This window comes from Octopus sinensis, linkage group LG1 (assembly GCF_006345805.1).
Source record: "Octopus sinensis linkage group LG1, ASM634580v1, whole genome shotgun sequence".
NCBI classification, from domain to species: domain Eukaryota; kingdom Metazoa; phylum Mollusca; class Cephalopoda; order Octopoda; family Octopodidae; genus Octopus; species Octopus sinensis.
The window spans coordinates 53,523,891-53,545,157 of NC_042997.1; the positions used below are offsets into that span (position 1 = coordinate 53,523,891).

At 32.8% G+C, this 21,267-nt stretch overlaps 1 protein-coding gene across 8 annotated transcripts in view; it reads left to right on the top strand.

The window, feature by feature from the left end:
* LOC115212530 (orphan steroid hormone receptor 2) overlaps positions 1-21,267 on the top strand; it is a 204,607-nt gene that overhangs the window by 129,633 nt on the left and 53,707 nt on the right. For 4 of the 8 annotated variants that reach the window (XM_029781356.2, XM_029781361.2, XM_029781353.2 and 1 more), the window contains 2 exons: positions 13,858-13,971; positions 15,453-15,479. The exons of 2 other annotated variants lie outside the window; for them this stretch is intronic. In XM_029781356.2, the coding sequence (XP_029637216.1) occupies positions 13,858-13,971; positions 15,453-15,479 (141 nt within the window). The remainder of the gene's footprint in view (positions 1-13,857; positions 13,972-15,452; positions 15,480-21,267) is intronic. 2 more of the 8 variants (XM_029781357.2, XM_029781358.2) reach the window with 2 other exon arrangements.

Genomic DNA, 21,267 nt, shown 5'->3' on the forward strand with positions numbered 1-21,267 from the left:
TTGGGTTTCAAAATTGTTTAGCCCCTGTTCAGCCCTAAATGAGAGGACTTGAAAGCACTCTAGCTGTGACAATCTTGTCTTTTCATTCATCTGTGATTACATTGACCAGTGGTCATTCTTTGTGACTTTGGAGAAAAATTTGGTCATCAATTCTAATAAGCTGAGTGACCATTCAGAAGTGCTTTCAATTTCAGTTATTTTTATAAAGTGCCTTTCTTTGTGTACACTTTTAGCAAATACTGCATGTATTCACTAAGGGATATATATAAAAAAAAAAGGTATCTCAAAATCTCTTCCATTTTGTTTCTTACAAATTGCAAGGACCATGTAGGTGCTTTGTAATGTAGAAGTATTTTGTAGAATTGAAAGAGGAAAATTATGAATGGTCTTAAAATCGAGTCCTTTGTTAAGAGTTTACCTTCAGTAACACAGAAGCATTAATAACTTATAATAACTTATAATGTGTATATTGATTTGAAGTATGATATAATTTATTTTGTCTAAAAATAAAACATCTTATTTTGAAATTTTATAATTAAGGCTAAAATTATATATCAAGAAGTGTATTCTCTAAAATTAATTTTATTATGTGATTAACTCAAATATTGTTAAGAAGGAGGATTCATATCTAAATTTTGATTACAGCATTCATTAATTTTCTAAAATACTTCATAGATAAAATATAAATATAATTTTCTTCTTTTAAATATTCATTTACAGGGCATTGCTACCTTTTAAGTAACATTCTACTTGACATCGAAAAGGATTTTTTAAAATTAAAAGAACTCTAAATATTACATGTTGCAGAAAATAAAGAATAAATTCACTGTTTGTATTTCTAAATCAAATATTTTTATTTCAGAATGTCAGTATGTTATGCCTTAAAAATTCCCTACGCTAACTATTAGATATACAATATAGCTGTTTAATTATTTGAATAAACCAACCATATGATAGGTGAAAAGTATTTAGTCATTATTAACCCTTTTAATTACACTTTAACAATTTTGTGATCTTATCTTTAATTAAATACTCTATTAATGTGTTTTAATTAATATTTTAAAATATCATCTAGAATTTGGAGTGATTTTATAAAATAACTAAATGCTTGGAACATAACTTAAAAGTTCTTACCTAAAATTAAGTCAAAGATTTATTTTCAGTATGTTCTTTAACATGATTATGTTTCATAAAACTGTGAATTGTTTCATGTGTGTTAGTATCAAAAGGGTTAACGGTTTATCATTCATAAATACATTCAATGCTTATTTTACTTTCTACAAATTTAGTATGGCATATAAAATACTGCTTGTTGGTTAAACTCTACTCAAGAGGCTTTGTGTCATGTGTGAGACCATGTGTCTATACTGGAAAGTCTTACTTTATTCTGTATTGGTAGAACAGCATCAGTTGTGGCTGTGGAGGGTCACATCGAAGCAACAATCACAGTGGACTGCTACTTTCCATGTTTTGACATTACAATGGAACAATACAGAAACTTCCTGTCCAGGATGCAGATCTTAACAAATTTGTATGAAAGACCAGCATTTTTCCATGCTGCAAGACTTACCACTTCATGCTGCTGATGTTGCCTAAGGCTGATACAGGTTAGCATCAGTGTTGTCACAAGTTGTTGCCAGAATGAAGTTTGACAACAGGCCACCTTAGTATCTCCAGTTCCAGTTTTGTCTTCAGGTTTTACTCTTAAAGCCTTTTCTTGAACAAATATGACTGCAAGGCAGAGGAGACTTAAAATTCAGAGTTTTGCATCTTTTAACTGATCTGTTTTCTCAGGATGCAAGTTATCTCCACCCAAAGCCCTAGCTTCACAGTACCAGGATCTGCCTTTAACCTTTTTCCAGTTAGTAAAAACAGTTTCACTGGATTAGGCTTAAGCCACATGAGAAAGCTAAGAATTGGGCTTGTTTCAGATGCTTGCCATGAGTAGTAGTTTTTACATAGTGAGAGCTTGTCCCCAACAACACAACTTGCTTTGATAATTTGCATCACAGAAGTAGCAGATCAAAGTTTTTGCTATTTATTTATTGCATTCATCTTATGCAGGTTACTGATGCCATAGAAATAAATAACTAAGTTTTCACAGCATTACATCAAAGATAGATCAGTTCTGAAATCAATTTCTACTTCACCCATTTTAAAGGTCTACCCTACCATTTTATACTACTTACTTTTTTTTAATATGTACTAAAATTCTAGTCATCATCATCATCATTATTTTAATGTCTACTTTTCCATGCTTGCATAGGTCAGAGGTTATTGAGGCAGATTTTCTATAGCTGGATGTTCTTCCATGGAAAATCTTCCTCAAAAAACCCTTTCTAGTGCATGCAAGAAAGGAAAAGTGATTGTTAAAATGATGATGATGATGATTAAAATTTTAGTAGTGTTTATAATTTTCATCAATCCCTTGTTTTTGTTATTAAAACTGCGAAAGAAAGGTTGCTTTTCTGTAACATCTCTACAGATTCAAAAGGTAAATACTTACATTAACTGCTAAAGCTGTATGGCATTTATTTCAAGAAACATCTTGAAGATCAATATATTTTACTGTAATTTTGATTGCTGAAATTATGAGAATTTTGTATGGAGATTTTATTTATGTTATAACTTTGATATCATAGCAAAGCTACATTATTTCATCATCACTATTGTTTTGATATGCTAGCTCAGCTTGGTTAGTCTAACCACCATCATGTTGCCACTTGCTCATATATTATATCATCGCTTCTGAATCCCAGCATTCTAAAATCCCATTTCACTTTCTCACCTCTTTTTTACACATTTTTCTCTTGTAAAGACTTGTTATATTTGGCAAAGGATGGGTTGGATTGGGTTGAATAATAACAGTTAAACAGACAATGCATGAAATGTATTAAAAACATTTCTTTGAAAACAATTATTTTTTTTAATATACCAAAATGCTTTATTTAAAAATGCTTTTGACAATATATTTTTTTTTGTATTTAATGAAACATAAATCCAATTTATTTTGCTATTTGTTTTTTCTCTTTGTAATTTTGTTTCAGCAATGACTTAAATTTATTTTCATATGTGTGTGTGTGTGTGTGTTTTGAAAATAAAGAATTTAGCACTTAGCCGAGTAAGATAGTCAACTTGAGTATTAAACATTTCATAAAATTAAAAGTGAGTTAGTTGGCTATCAAAAATTTAGAGCAACATAACCAAGACAGTTCTGAATAAGTTAAAAACCTAAGGAAGAAAAAATAAAAAGAAAAGCAACAACAGCAAAGGAAAGAAAGTTATCAGGCAGAATATGCTTAAATAATGATGATATTGTAAAAGAGGTAGTAAAGAAAATGATAAAAGAAAATAATACTGGATGCAGATGGCAGTCATCATCATTGTCATTGTAAATGTCATCAACCTCTTGAAGTTGTACTGGCTACCCAGTGACAAATGATGAGATCTCTCCTCTCTTCACCTGACAAAAGATTCTTAGTTTATCATCATCATCATCATAACCATCAGTGTTTTCATATATAATATGTTATTGTTTGTGCTGAACGAGCTTTTCCTGTTGCTTTTCCTTGATTAGAGTTTATCATTATGATACTGTAACTGCTGCTTCTGTTGTCAATGATAATGATGATGATGATGACGGTATCTTTTTAAGTATGATTTTTTACTGTTGTTGGGTGAACTCTTCTTAGTTGTCTCTGTTTTATGTCAAGTTTATTTAAAGATGGATTTTTGTAGTAATTCTCTTTGTAAAATAATATTGTAATTACAATATAATTATTTTGAGAAGACTGCATAATTTCCTTTACGTTATAGTCTACACTCTCGTGCAATTATATAGTTTTGTTTAATTTTTTTTGTGATTTGCAGCAGATTTTGAAGTAACTTGTTGCAACAGTAATCAGACTTGGTTTGCTTGCACTTTTTGTGTTATCATTCATCTGAAGAAATAACCTATTCTGAACTTCATTTCATCTTTCTATGACCCTTTTGTGATACTTCCTCATAACATACCATTGTTTGGCTTTGGACCCAAACTAAAATTTAGGCCAAATTACCTTTTATGGCACTACTGAATCACAGTGTATTCTATTAGAATATTTTGTGAAATTTTTGTAACCATATTGAGATGTATCTTTATCTTGTACTTGTTTCAGTCATTGGACTGCAGCCATGCTGGGGCAGTGCTTTGAAGGGTTTTGTTGAACAAGTAGATCCCAGTACTTAATTTTAAGTCTGGTATTTATTCTATCAGTCCCTTTTACTGAATTGCTAAGCTATGGGGATGTAAAGAAATCAAGTACCAGTTATCAAGCAGTGGTGGGATACAAATACATACCTTCCTCACACACACATATACATTATAATACATACATATATTATAATGAGTTTCTACACAGTTTCCATCTACCAAATTCACTCACAAGACATTGGTCAAGTTGGAACTATACTAAAAGACATCTACCCAGGGTACTACAGAATGAGACTGAACCTGAAACCAGGTGGTTGTAAAGTGAACTTCTTAATCACACAACCATGCCTGTATATGGAAGTTGGAATTTTCTTTCATTTCAGAATATTTTCTGATAGAGTAATTAATATTGACCTCTGAATACCAATGAAAATATATTTGTTCCCTTCACCATCCATTGTTTCATCTGAATTATTCTTGAAACACTTTATCTGTTGTGGTCCATAAAAATGAAACCCATTGAATTTACTATATCACTAAAATGGGGTTTTCCCTTCAAAAGAAAAACCTTCTCAGTTAAGAAGTTTACATGTCTTTAGTTGGTTTTTTTTTTTTTTCCAGACAGATTTGGTTATTTTATCATTTAATATATACTGCTTCATTGGAATATGCAGTTTTTTCAATTTAGAATTGGGTAAACATAGTCAAATGGAGTATTCTTATGCTTTGTTTTGTCAGTAAGAAACTGTTTCACAAAGTTTCCTGTGAAAGTTAAAAATTAGATTTGATTTTGTTTCTCCAAAGTTCTTTACACTGAAACTAATTTATCAACAGCAGTCAAATCTCCCCTCTTCAATATATTTATGTATTTCAGGAAATGTATGTAAGCAATATCTGAAATTAATTTGTTTAGTTTCAATTTCCCTTTCTCATGTGGATTAGATGACCCTAATTATTTGATGCAAGGGATTTCAAAGCTTGATGTTGTTCCTACCACTAATCAATCAACTGTACAGTAGGATTGGAACTAGGTCATGAAACAGGCAAAATATGGCAGAAGTTACCAAGTTTTGAACCCATGACCATGCAATCAGTAGTCTATAGAATTAAAATTCTATAATGCCTACTGGTAGTAATTCTTAATACTTCAAGCATTACTTTCAACTAAGAAAAGAAAATGGAGAAAAAACTTTTTAGCATGGATGAGCTCTAAGGATTCTCGGCATTTGAAAAACAGTTGTAGACGTTTATATTATTAGACTTGTAGGGACATGGTATTTTGTTATGCAACCATAATATGCTACAAAGTATTTTAAACGTTTTTATAAGTCAATACCATGTACTACTGTGTTAGCAGTGCACTTAAATCATGTGTTAAGGTCATCTGTACAGATTTTCTATATAAATTAAAGCCAGCATTGATTTTATTATGATACTTTGTGTCCAAGATGTCAGATGTAAGCAAAAAATGGGTGATGGGTGTATATGCCATATTTTGGAAGCTTTTGCTCCTTCATCAGCACCCATCCAACCCATTAATTATCCACAAACTTATTGCTTAAATAACCACTACATACTGCAGTGTACTGTGATTGGATATACTAATTTACATACTAAACACATCCCTGGAAGCTGGTATGTAAATATCTATGACTTGTAGGCACACAGTATTTCGTTATGCAACCATAATATACTGCAAAGTATGTTAAACATTTTTATAAGTCAATACCATGTACTTCTCTGTTAGCAGTATAATAATTTGTTGTAGAATTATTGACCTTGAATTACATGTGTGTGCATATGTATGTGCAAAAATTTAATTTGTTTTATCTCAAACGTTGTCCTTTTCCTTGAATAGGCTGAGAATGACAAATAAATATGTAAAAATCTCTTCATATTGATAATTTAGGTGTCATAGTTATCTTTGTGACCATTATACATAAATCCCCAGAATCAAAGTGCTATGTTATAAAAATATCTATAATTACATTATGATTACTTTCATAAGCTCAGAATATATTATTGATATTGGAAAAGTAGCACAATTTCTTTTCTTTTAATATCAGTTGAAATGAACTTGTTTATTTCTTCTTTTTCTTTTGTTCTACTGTTGAAAAAAAAACCCTTTATAACTTTACAATACATTTTGAAATTAGAAAACATATTATGATTTAAGAATTACCTTAATATTTACATCTTTTCTTATTTGACTTTTGTTCTAATCTATTAAATTACTTTTCAATTCAATATCCATTTCCAAGGAAATTATTATTACACTTCCTTTTTTTATATTTCAATTAGATTTGTTTTACCTGACACTAAATATTAATGTATCTGGTGTTCCTGTTTTCTACAACAATCTGGTCATAACCTTTTGGCTTTATTTAATAGTGTATATATAGTGTATAGGCACAGGAGTGGCTGTGTGGTAAGTAGCTTGCTTACTAACCACTGCATGACACTTTGGGCAAGTGTCTTCTACTATAGCTCTGGGCCAACCAAAGCCTTGTGAGTGGATTCTGTAGACAGTAACTGAAAGAAGCCCACCGTATATATACATATATATGTGTGTGTGTGTGTTTGTTCCCCCCACCATCACTTGACAACTGATGCTGGTGTGTTTACGTCCCTGTAACTTAGCAGTTCAGCAAAAGGGACTGATAGAATAAGTACTAGGCTTACAAAGAATAAATCCTGAGGTCAATTTATTCGACCAAAGGCATTGCTCCAGCATGGCTGCAGTCAGATGACTGAAACCAAAAAGAAAAAAATAAGAATATGTATATATATATATACTATTATAAGTACTTACAACAAAACTTTTGAATTTTTTTAGTATATTTCAAATTAGTGCACCATAGTGTTTAAATCAAGAACAAAATCAAAACAGTTTTAATATATATTCAGTACATTACAATTTATTAAATTTCCAAAAGAAGGGTGAGATTTTCTTTAAAAAACTAATATGTAATTTTTTTTCTTAGTTTAAAATTTACATTTAATTTAGATAATATTTTCCAGAATGTTTGATCACTCTAGCGCTTAAAGGTACACAAAAATATGTACTGCTTCTCTGCAATAGTCAGTATTTGATTTTAGAATAAACAGATTGACTATAGGTAGGTAGTTGTTATTAACAAGATACTGCAGGATTTTCTGTGCACAAGTTCCAGAGTTGAACTCGATTTTGTTTCACTAAATCATCATCATTAGTAATTGATTGTTTGCATGTCAGTTTTCGTTTATAATTGCTTATGTTATTCTATTCTACTTCATTGTTAATATTTATGGTTTGTTCTAATGATGACTGTGTCTTTGAGAGCTTATATTGTTTTACTGCTAGGTTAAATGTAAAATATTTGAGTCATCTGACATAATGCCAATGTTATAGTCAAAATTGTATATCACAATTTTTCGTAATCTAGTGTTTGTATCATAACAGTAGTTGCAGAATCAGCTTCAAATTTCAATCCATTTTGAGTTGAAGGTATTGAGGCCCACTACCACATTGTTATTTTCGTGTCCATTTTTCCATGATAGTATATTGTTGTTTAGACTCCAAATCAATTCCTCTCAAGGCGATCTATGATCAAAGTCATTCTAACCACGACCTTCCCCCATTTTTGTCAGACACTATGCTATCTGTTGTAATATTTTTATTATGGTAGAGTGTGATTTCAGAGTGCTATTTCTAGCAGCTAGATTAATTGCATAAAAAACCACGTGAAATAGGTTCTCAATATAGAATCTCACTGCCTATACCAATTCAATGTTATCATGTCTATGAGGTTTAACTTTCTGATTTCTAATCTGAACTTTTAAGTATTCTTTGTCTTACTTCTCCATCATTAACTTTGGCTAATTTTTACCTATCATTAACTAATCATAGAAGATGATTCATATTGCGTCAAAATTTTGTTTTGTATGTATGTATATGTGTGTGTACATATATCTATGTATGTGTGTAAGTGTGTGTGAACACGCATATAATAAATCCTTTTAGAAGTAGATGAAGCTATAGATAATAGCATGTTGAATACGGGTTAAAAATAATCCTTAGCTGGAAGAAGTTAAAGCCTTCAACTTTCTTCATTCAAGGTTTTTTTTTAAACCAAATATTCTACATGCTATTATATTATTTATAGCTTTATCTACTTATGAGTTCCTCATCATCATCATCATCATCATCATCATCATCGTTTAATGTCCGTCTTCCATGCTAGCATGGATTGAACGGTTCAACCGGGGCCTGGGAAGCCAGGAGGCTGCACCAGACTCCAGTCTGATCAGGCAGTGTTTCTACAGCTGGATGCCCTTCCTAATGCCAACCACTCTGTGAGTGTAGTGGGTACTTTTTATGTGCCAGGGAAGGCTGGCAATGGCCACGATTGGATGGTACTTTTTACATGCCACTGGCATGGAAGCCAGTCAAGGTGGTGCTGGCATCGGCCACGTTCGGGTGGTGCTTTTTACGTGCCACCGGCACAGGTATCACAATTACAATTTCCATTTGATTTTTATTTTGATGTTGATGTACTTGACTCAATAGGTCTCCTCAAGCACAGCAGGTCGCCCTAGGATCCAAGGTAAGCACAGCAGGCCATCCTGTGATCCAAGATACTTTGGGTGGACTGGGGCTGCTATGTGAAGCTAGCGCAGGAAACAGCCATGAACTCATGTTATTTGTCGGGTCTTCGCAGTCACAGCATATCTCCGGAGGTCTCGGTCTTTCGTCATTGCCTCTGTGAGGCCCAATGTTCGATGGTCATGCTTGACCACCTCATCCCATGTCTTCCTGGGTCTACCTCTACCCCAGATTCCTTCAACTGTTTGGGAGTGGCACGTCTTCACACATCTCTCCTCATCCATCCATAGTACATGACCATACCAGCGCAAACGTCTCTCTTGCATGCCACATCCGATGCTTTTTATGTCCAGTATTTCTCTCAGGGCATTTACACTCAGTTGTGTGTGCACACTGACAGCACACATCCAGCAGATCATGCTAGCTTCATTTCTTTCAAGCCTACGCATGTCCTCTGCAGTCACAGCCCATGTTTCACTGCTGTGAAGCATGGCAGTTTGCACATATGTGTCGTACAATCTACCTTTCACTCTGAGCGAAAGACACTTTGTTGCCATTAGGGGAAGAAGCTTTCTAAACTTTGCCCAGGCTATTCTTATTCTAGTGGTGACACTCCCTGAGCATCCGCCTCCACTACTAACTTGGTCACCTAGGTAGAGGAAACTATCAACTACTTCTAGTTTCTTCCCCTGGAGTGTGATTGAATCTGTTTTCTGAGTACCTGTGGTATCTATTGCCCTGTACATCTGCCACACATGAAAGCTATCTTCTCGGTTAATTTCCTTTTGATGTTGCTGCACCTCTTATGCATTCATAGCTTACACTGGGTACATCTTATGGAGCTTCTACCTACACCTTTTCTACAGATCGAGCAGGGCTACCTACCTGAGTGGGTGTGTGATGAGTTCGCCTTCCTACTTCAATTAAAAACAATTTATTTCTTATCTCTTATCAGAAATATAAAGTAAATTGCATTCAACAATGGAACTATAAATTCTCATGACATAAACAGCATATATATAGATATATACATACATACATACATACACACACACATACATATATATATATATATATATATATATATATATATATATATATATATATATATATCAATATTATCAGCCACATATACATAACGTACATGGATCGTGCATTAGCCAGTAGGCTGCGATTTGGTGGTTGCTTTTTCAAAGTGCCAGGTGTCAAAGCACCTGAAAGTCATGGACTGTATATTTATATATATATATATATATATCAATATTATCAGCCACATATACATAACGTACATGGATCGTGCATTAGCCAGTAGGCTGCGATTTGGTGGTTGCTTTTTCAAAGTGCCAGGTGTCAAAGCACCTGAAAGTCATGGACTGTATATTTATATATATATATATATATATATATACACATATACATATATTCAGGGTTTAGACAAAATAATGGAAACACCTTAAAATTTCAAACAAATTTATTTTGATATGGGGTAGGACTGCCTTTGGCAGTAATTACAGCTTGAATTCTATATGAGGTATAGACTCATACAAAGTTTGAATTGTTTCCAAAGGAATTTTTATCCATTCTTCTGCTAAAACAGTCTCCAGTTCTTGTAGTGATGATGGTTGAGGATATCGACTCCTTACTTGTTTTTCTAAAATACACCATAAATGTTCAATATTATTTTTGAGTTCTGGGGACTGTGGTGGCCAGATAAGATGTTCAACTCGACCAGAATGTCCCTCGTGTCATTCAGTTACAACTTTAGCTGTGTGAATTGGTGCATTATCATCCTGAAAGACTATGTTTCCCTCCGGAAACAGTTCCGCAACCATAGGATAAATTTGATCAGATAAAATGCTTAAACAGTTTTGACTATTAATTCTGCCATGATGGGAAACCATTGGACCGGCTGATTTCCAAGATATAGTCCCCCAGATCATCACAGATCCTCCTCCATGTTTATCAACTGGAAGAAGGCAGTCTAGGTCAAATGCTTGTTTTGGCTGTCTCCACACGTATACTTGGCAGGTGGTTGGAAATAGGATAAAGGATGAGCTGTCTGAGAAAATATCATTATTCCACTGCTCTAGAAACCAATTCTGTAGGTTTTTACTCCACTCTAAATGCTTTGCAATGTTTGTTTTTAAGAGTAGTGGTTTTCTGATTGCAGCCCTACTGTGAAATCCAGTTTTGTGCAGCTCCCAGCGAGCAGTTTTTTGTGGAAACTGGGCTCACAAAGTGGTCATTAAGCTCTGCAATAATTTTGGGAGCTGTACTTTTGTGATCCTTTCTAACAATTTGTATAAGAGTCCGATAGTTCCTCCCTGAAAGTTTTGGTTTTCTTCCAGAGTTTTATTTCGATGAGGAGGTTTTTCCCTGTTTCTCAAACGCTGTCATTACTTTCGAGTACTTCTTGATTTACCAAACATTTTAGCTGTTTTCATTACCCTAGCACCTGTCATACGAGCACCAACAATTTGACCTCTTTAAAAGTCTGATAGAGCTGTCATTTTACTGAGTTTTAATTACCTTTTTCTGATGATATCTGAAAAGAAACAGCAATTTTAGCTAAACATATTAAGCAACACTAATAATAAATAAAAAAAAACAAGCTTTTGATGGTTTTATAGATATTTCAAAATGATGATGCTATGATGCTAGGTGTTTCCATTATTTTGTCCAACCCCTGTATATATATATATGAATAAAATATTGATGTTGGCAGAATAAACTACATTCAGCTCAGCAGACTCTTAAGGCAGGAAGTTTAGAGTAAACCAAGCATGAAGTTTCAATTTCTCACTGAAGCCATTTCACTTCTAACAGAACCATTTACTAATTACTTTTCAAAAATATATGAGTGTCATAACTTGCCATTTCTTTTCAAATAAAAGTCAAGGGCTTTGTGCTTGTGTAAGAAACCATTATAAGGCTGTAGCATTTTAAATGATATACGGTGGTTATTTTTTCTGTTTTCCCTTTCCTGCTTGTTTTAGATTTATACTTTATACTTTGGATATCCTGCATTAATGACTGTTTGAACATGGACTGTCACCTGAATTTTATAAAAATGGTTTTATGTAGCTGAATTGTTTATTACTATAGCTCGAAGTTTATTCATGACTAGCTTATTGATATTTAAGCAATCAAAACTGATTTTCTTCTCTTATTACTTATGTCTTTCAGAAATATCTTGTATACACCTGAAATTTTCCTTATAAATACCTAATACATCTAAATTATTGCAATTATAGACAATTATTTTATGGAAATATTTTATCAGTGCATTTTCTAAAATATAATTTTGAAATTGGGAAGGCTAGCATTAATTGCTTACTTCTAGAAAAGAAGACAAGACAATGTGTACGGTGTTGTAGAAAAAACAGTTGGCTGTGACAATATTCATTACTTTGGTAAGAGCTTGTTAAAGCTGAAAAGTAAATACTCTAAGCCAACATCAATTCTGACAAATGAATTCAATTAATCCAACATTAATTGATGTTTAATTCAATATCTTTCTTTGTATTACTTTGAACGCAAATGTTTTCAAAAATACAATTGGGATTAATGTATAAATAAAAAATTTTAATTTGATTTTTCAAAAATTAGATACCTTTATTTTTGATTTATTAATTAGAGTATTTTTGTTCAGTTTGAAAAGTATTGAAACAACATATAGAATATTCCTGATAGTGTCAGGAATATTTACTTTATTCTTAATCATTATTTCAAATTTACACACACATTCTTAATAATATTACAAAACTATATGATACCATCTACCATTAATACATTAATATTTAGAATGAAGGATGTTTTGAGTCCGTAGAATATTTTTATATTCAATGTTTTATATTAGATAAAACATAGATATCGGAATACATGATGACTGCCTGTCTTGCTTCTTTAGAGATTGAAACTAGGCAAAAGTCAAGCATTTATCATATTTATATATTTTCCATTTGCCTCTTTGATCCATTGCATCACCAGCTTTTTAATCTCCCATTTAAAATTCATATATATATATATATATATATATATATATTTTTTCTGAAGAAAATGTAAGCAGTGTTTTTTATTATTTCTCTTTTACCATTGGCTGAAGTGAATTGGATAATACAGAAATGTTCACTCCATTAAGAAAATATCACACCTTTGTTTATTCATCAAAAAGATGGCTACCTTTCTTTCAGAGCAACTTTTGAAATATGGTCTAGTTGATGAGAATGATAGGCACATCACAAGGAATTATTTTTTGACATGCAGCAAGCTTCACTTAATCACACCAAAATATTTCAAAAAGCCTTTTGGTGTCTACCTAAATCAAGCTTATTAATGGACTTTGACAATTTGAAACAAATCCTTGCGTTTTATCTTTGGTGAAATATTTAAAAACATTTTGCTTTCATAGAAATAGAGTTTAATAAAAAGAAATAGTTATTCATTACATTACCTTTGGTCATTCACCACAAATCTTTCTTGACTTTTACTAATACATATCTCTGTGGATGTTGAGTTGGTTTCCGTACAATTTTAGTATCCATAATTCAGCTTAAGTCAGGAGTCATCCTGTTTGTACTGCGTTATTTTAACTATTATTATCTAACTTTTTCTTTGTTCATTTAGATAATTTTCTATTTATGCAATTCTGCAGCATTCTTATTTTAACACAAAAACTTCCCTGCCTGCTAAATTTTCCTTATATATCTATATTATTCGTGGAGCTGAAAGTAAAGTTAATTTATCAAATTCTTACACCAATAAACGAAAGATGATTATCAGCAACAATTGAAAATAGTTTATAACTGTGTGATACATCATAAATAGCAGAGAAGACATGTGTATCCTCTGAGATGACTTGATTCTACCAATGAACTTAACTATTTATTGTATTTTTCAAAAACATACTTAGGTTTAGTCCTATATACTTTTCCCTTTCTACAGTTCCCTACCTCAACCAATATTCATACAATGTGTAGCTAACAGAAGATTTCTTGTTCTTCCATTTTTAGTCCCCGAATTAATCTCCCCCTTTTTCAGCTCCAATTAATTATTAACATACCTATTTACAATTGGTTAGGTCCAAGTATCACCAGTTCACCCAGTGTCTACTCCAGTTCCACCACTGATGGGGCACCCTATAATTGCTACAAAATTGATTCCCAGAGTCTAAAAAGTGCGTCCCACCCCAAAGGTAAAATTTTTTTCCAATTTCCATTGCTAAATGCATCTACTTACTGCTGATTACTTTGAAACATTAGTTATTAATATGTTTGAAAAAGGTGGAGAGAGTGAGGATAAAAGCATGTGGTATGATGTCTCTTGTCTTCACTCCTTTAGCCCAGACTCCCACCCCACCTTGTGTCTATCTATTGAAAGAAAAATAACATTAATTGATTGCTACAGCTTTTTGACTTTGTGTCATTTATTTCCCTTTGTTCATTCTTTTCTTAATCTAGTATCACTATTAATTTGGCTTCATTAATCTGCCTTAAATTATTCAAGTAATGCATTAGATACATTAAGCTTTGAAGTATGGTGATTCTTTATATATCACTAAAAAACTAATTTGCTTTTATTCTGCTTCCCTCTGTGAGCTAATTCTTTTAATTTTGCTTTTGAAACATATTTTTAATCAGGTGTAAAAAAAAACAAAACCCAAATTTAGATTTGTGTGACTTTAAAATACACAGCAGTGTCAGAAATACTTTCAGAATTATTTTGGTTAAAATAAGACAAAATACTTATATCTATGCAAGCATAATTTATTTATTAATAGATTTATCACTGAATAACTTTATTTTACTTTTAGTTAATGTGTATTTATGAGTGTGTTTGTGAGAGAGAAAGAGAAGGAGATAGTCAAAGAGAGAAAGAAAACTAGTGTGTGTAAATATGAAGTAATTGCATATATGCTGTATGTGTATACATGAATATACTCTATTCGCCCTACACATCTATACATCATTTTTTTTTTCTGTACTCTTTCTTCAGTTGTACCTTTGGAAAGTTGGATTTCATTAAGAATTGTTGAAAATAGTTTTGATGTTTGAGTAAACTCAATTTAAGATTATACTTCAGTTCTTGTAAGAGTCTTTATAGAAACCCCATAATTACCAAAAAGTAGTGTCCTGACATATTTCTTGTTTAGGAATGGTCTCAGTTTGGAATGGATTGTTTATTTAACTATTTTTTGTGACTGTTTTAAGAAAGGAAATTCTAAAGATTCTAATGAACTTATATTGGTATAAAATACAACAGCATCAGCCTATACGCATAATTAGCTCAACTACATTTGTACACTTACAGATCTTCAAACAAGTACATTAATATTACCTTATATTCTCTTTAGAAATCAAGTTAAGCCAAAATTGCTTGCAACCTTATCATTTTACTTTTTAATTACTCTATTTTTTCCTTTCTATTTTCTTTTCTTTTCTTATTTTTTCTGTTATATTCATTTGCTATAAACTATTATTTTTACTTAGGTTTCTGTAAAAATTCTCACTATATCACTTTTTCTTTTATATTTTATTTTCTGTTATTTAATCTGTTTTATTATTTTTTATCCCCCCACCACCGCTTCTTTTGTTTTGTTAATTCTTCTCTTTCTAATTTAACATTTTTATTTATTTGTTTTTATATTCTACTGATAAATAAATATATTTCTTGTAGACGCTTGGTCCCAATTTCAAATTCCAGGTAAGTTGATGTTTCGCAATTTTCCCAGTTAGGATTTATCTTTGGAAATGTGAAGCTGTCCAGTAGCACCGACATTAATAGTATTTTTAATAAAATAGCTCAAGATTATTCAACATTTGAAAATATTTGCATAATAATAATAAACCTTGCTCAACAAGGCTGTTGATTATTTTTATATTCAAACTGATTCTTTTACTAAAAATGTGATGTAATTAACACATGATCCACTACACTTCCTAAAGACTAATTGTTCTTCATAATTATTCCAGTTCTTCCTCTCTGCATCTTATAAGTGTAATGTTAAGAAATAAGATTTTCTTACTTCTCTTGCTATTTTCTGCTGCAGTTTGGCAAGATTTCTTATCATAGTTGATTGCTTGGATATATTTTACACTTCTTATTCTTAATATATTATAAAGGAGATTTTATATTTTCCTGTGTTTAACTATATCGAATAGATTTGTGGTTGGTCTCCTCTAAACACACACACACATGCACACTCATACACACACTTTCTTTCTCCATATATGTGTGTGTGTATTCTTATTTCCTTGTGTATTTTGTGTGTTTATTCTTGCATGCATATTAGATTACATTATTTGAGAGTCTTAAGGACTCTATCTTTTACATAGTGACACATTGAAAGTTGTATTGGAAAATGTGTGTGTTTGCGTATGTATATATGTATGTGTATTTGTGTGTATTTACATGCACATACACATGTGCACACAAATTCACCCATACACACTCATGCACATGCATGTGCACACAAACCATTTGTGCTTTGCTGAACCAAATGCTGGTGTGGTCATCTGGGTTATCCAAATAGACTTCCTCTAACACAATTTGTTATCATTAGGTTTTGAGTTATAATTAAAAGTTGCTGCGTGGAATAATTTTAACTAAACCTTAACTTTGTTGGTTTTCTTAAAGAACTGCTCTGTATTTTTGCATGCTGAACAATTTCTAAATATCTCTATTAGCGGAAGTGAAATCTAAAGAGATGTTGTCTTTGTTTTATCATGAATGTGACATGTCTGTGAATTAAAGATGTGAAAACTTCTCAAGAAATATCAGTTATAATCATGTAACAAAAATACAGCTGTGATTAAGAGATAGTGCTTTTAGTAGTTCCTAAATCCAGACAGTGTAAGTTCAGGTTTTAGGATTATCTTTTGCTCAAAATAACTGAGAAAAGAACAGTTATCTGATATTGAATGTGTCAGTGGAGTAGAATTTTTGAAGATTATACTAATGATAGGCTCTTGAATAAGAAAGCTTTTGGAAATTTCCTAGTTGTGAAAATAGTCTATTAATACTTGAGAATATAATGTCTCATGTTTCAAGTTATTTAGCATCAACCCTGCTCTGATTGAACTGTCTTGTGATCAAAGAGGTTCCAGCTGTGGCCAAGCTGTCTTGCGATAAAGCATATCCAGTTCTGTTGTTATATATTGAGTTCTATTTTTTTTAAAGATGCTTGGATGTGATTTTGAGGGAGATTTGACTGCTATTTCTTGTGAGTTCAGTAACCATACAGAAGCCATATCATTGACTTGTGTGATTGAAGGTTGTTAATCAAAGAAAGTCTACATGAGTGGCACAGAATAAGTTACAACTGATAGCTAAGTTTTTTTTCATTTTGAAAATCTTGCAAACAGCTTTACATTTAATGGACTTACTGTGATCAAAACAGCTTTACATTTGCAAGTCTTGCAGTGATCAAAACAGCCTGCCATTTGCTGCAGATATCTGAAGTTGCATAACTTATCGAATATATACTTTATGTAAAATGATATTAAATACAGTATACAGTTTTGAAGCTGTGTGTGTGTGTGTGTTTTGTGAAGTAAACAGAAAAATAGATCTCAAAAGATGAGTATATACATACATATTACATATATGGGCAAGTGTCTTCTACTATAGCCTCGGGCCGAACAAAGCCTTCTGAGTGGATTTGGTAGACGGAAACTGAAAGAAGCCCATCATATATATGTATGTATATATATGTATGTATATATATATATATATATATATATATATATATATGTGTATATGTTTGTGTGTCTGTGTTTGTCTTCCCAACATCACTTGACAACCGATGCTGGTGTGTTTACGTCCCCATAACTTAGCAGTTTGGCAAAAGAGACCGATAGTATAAGTACTAGGCTTACAAATAATAAGTCCTGGGGTCGATTTGGTCAACTAAAGGTGCTGCTCCACCATGGATGCAGTCAAATGACTGAAACAAGTAAAAGCGTAAAGAGTGTGTATGTATATATATATATATGTATATATTGTTATTAATTGGCAAAAGTTACAGAATAATTCAAGTTTGGTTCATTCCATTGCATGAAACTCTCAGCCATTGAGTCATTCTGTAACTTCTGCTGAAAATTGAATATATATATATATATATATATATATATATTATATATATATATATATATATATATATGATCATCATCATCATCATCATTTAGCGTCCGTTTTCCCTGCTAGCATGGGTTGGACGGTTCAACTGGGGTCTGGGGAGCCCGAAGGCTGCACCAGGCCAGTCAGATCTGGCAGTGTTTCTACAGCTGGATGCCCTTCCTAACGCCAACCACTCCGAGAGTGTAGTGGGTGATTTGATGTGCCACCGACACAGGTGCCAGACGAGGCTGGCGAACGGCCACGCTCCGATGGTGTTTTTATGTGCCACCGACACAGGTGGCAGACGGCCACGCTCGGATGGTGTTTTTATGTGCCACCGACACAGGTGCCAGATGAGGCTGGCGGACGGCCACGATCGGATGGTGTTTGTTACGTCCCCAAAGCACGGAGGCCAGTCTATGCGGTACTGGCTACGGCCACGTTCGGATGATTTTCTTGTGTGCCACCGGCACTGGTACCACAAAGATACAAATTCCATTGATGTTCATCTATTTTGATTTGTTTTGATTTGATTTGATTTGATTTTGATTATATATATATATATATATACAAAATAGAATAAAGTGATCAGTCAACATGTGAAATCACACTGGATCATACCTACAAAAAAAAATTATAGAAGTTTATATAAATATTACATTTTTTTGATAGTCATGATGAGGTGACTGGTGGTGGTAATTTTATTCAATGTTGCATGGACTTTACACAGCTTCTATAATTTTTGTATGTATGATCCAACATATTGATTAACACAGCACTTCTACTCGTTATGGAAACAATCGTAACTGATGAATAAAGATGATACTGTCACCTTTATTCCTTTGATTAGTATATCATATTTTCTGTGATGGATGCACTACTTCAATAAATTGGAACTTTTCCTGGATTTTCACACAAACACGCACACACTCTCTTGAAATACAAACAAAGTTTAGCAGCAAGAAAAGCATCTGATTGTAAAACAATGCCTCAGTAATATGTATTCTTCCAACCCGACTGAATATACATGCATAATACATAAATGTGTGTGTGTTCACATATATAAGATTAATAAGGGTATATTAAAAACCATACAAGATAAAGTCTTGATTTTTAAAATTTATCTTGTATATATTTCTTCTTCATATTTGTTGTACTTGCCAATGGCCACGCTTAGTTTATTTCTCTGAGCACTTTTTTGTTTCATTTAAGCAAATACCCAGGTCATAATTGTGTTCTGTCTGCTAGAATTAAGGTAGAGTAACAGCTGTGCTGCTGATGCCTACTGAGGCAGAAACATATGCCCACACGTTTCTTTTGTCTTCAGACAATTGAACTGTATTAGTGGTATGTCAGTTTATGAGAATTTTTGATTCATTAGGTGATGCTCCCTTCTAAATTTGAGTTAGTTCCAATTGGCATCAAGCAAAGAAAGGTTGACTGGGAAAATAGTTTTTGGGTGTGGCAGATGCACATGGGCAATAAACACTGAAGATGTACAGAAAACAGATTCTATTACATCGTAAAAAAGCTTTTGCTACCTAGGCAACCAAGTCTGTAGTGGGAGTGGTTGCTCTGAGAGTGTAGTGGCTAGAATAAAAATATCCTGGGCAATGTTCAAGGAGCTCCTACCTATGCTGGCAACTAAGGGCCTCTTACTCAGGATGAAAGGTAGACTGTATGATGCATGTGTGTGAACTGCCATGCTCCATGGCAGTGAAACATGGGCCATGACTGCTGAGGACATGTGTCGGCTTGAAAGAAATGAAGCTAGTATGATCCACTGGATGTATAATGTCAGTTTGAATATAAGACAGAGTGTAAGCACCCTGAGAGAAAAGTTGGGCATATAAAGAATCAAATGTGGTGTGCAAGAGAGACGACTGTGCTGTTGTGGTCATGTGTTACGTATGGATGAGGACAGCTGTGTGAGGAAATGCCACTCCCTAACTGTGGAAGAGGTAGACCCAGGAAGACATGGGATGAGGTGGTGAAGCATGACCTTTGAACATTGGGCCTTACAAAGGCAATGACAGGAGAACAAGACCTTTGATGATATGCTGTGGTTGAGAAGACCTGGCAACTAAAGAGAGATCACAGCCATGCATGTCCGGCCCAGTAAATAGTACCCCTGATACGTCGGGTGATATGATATGCTTGAGAAAACCTGTTGAGTCAAGTAAAACCAATATTGTAGTATTGGGGAAACATTACCTTGCTTGGAAAAGGTAAGACTTGGCAACAGGAAGGGCATCTGGACATAGAGAATCTGCCTCAATAATTTCCATCCAACCCATGCAAGCATGGAAAAGTGAATGTTAAAAATGATGATGATAATGATATATAATGTATATTTCTACCATTTCCTTCTCTCTTCAACCTTTGATGGTATCAATAGAGCATTTACATTTTCAACAAGGCTTTTATAGTTGGGATAGAGTTAAAGTGTAGGAAATTTATATTTAAAGCAATGGTGTGTTTAATGATGATGATGATGTTTTCAGTTATAAATACACGGTAGAAGGTAAATTAATACAGACGTTAATTAGATACACTGAGATGTATCTATCAAGTATATCTAACTTCAATATTTAGATAACCATGGCTATATGTCCTCTCCAATCTAATCTAGGCTCATAAACATATATCCATGTCTGTATCAGATATTTAATCCCTCTCCTGCTGAAAAAAAGAACATAAAAACCTAACTATATCTGAGATCTTTTGGATCTAAATTACTCAATAGATATATAATGTTAAATCTTAACATTTATATATCCTTTAAAAATTAATCAATTTTCTGTAAATTATGCCTATCTCTTGAAATTCTTTAAGTGCTGATCCCAAGATACCTTGCGAAAAATAAACACTAGTTTTAGAGCTTAAAGCTTTAAACTTTCCACATTTACAGCAACCACATATAACACTTCTACAACCACTTTCTGCCACCTGTCTCTCCAGTCGCACACTTTTTTATGGATATATTCTAGTTTAAAAAGCAATGATAATAATAATGGGACTGGGATATCTGATGAAATTTGCTCTGTTTATAAAATCAATCTGTTTTTGTATCTGTTGTCAAATATCAATTCTTTAGCATATTAAAAAATTTTTTTTTGCTATTCTTTCAGTAGGCCAAGTTATAAACCTACTTTTTGAAACCTATTTTTGATTTTTGATTGAAGCAATTTCCCATTGCTTCCCATTTGTTTTTGTGTAAACATTTAAGGTTTTGTAGTTATTTTACTTCTGAATTAAACTTTCTCTCGGTCAAATTGAACCAAATCAGTTTGCCTGCAAACTGCTGCCACTGTAGACACCCAAAGACACCTAAATTTATATCTAAGTAATAGATAAATTTCATTTTAAGCAT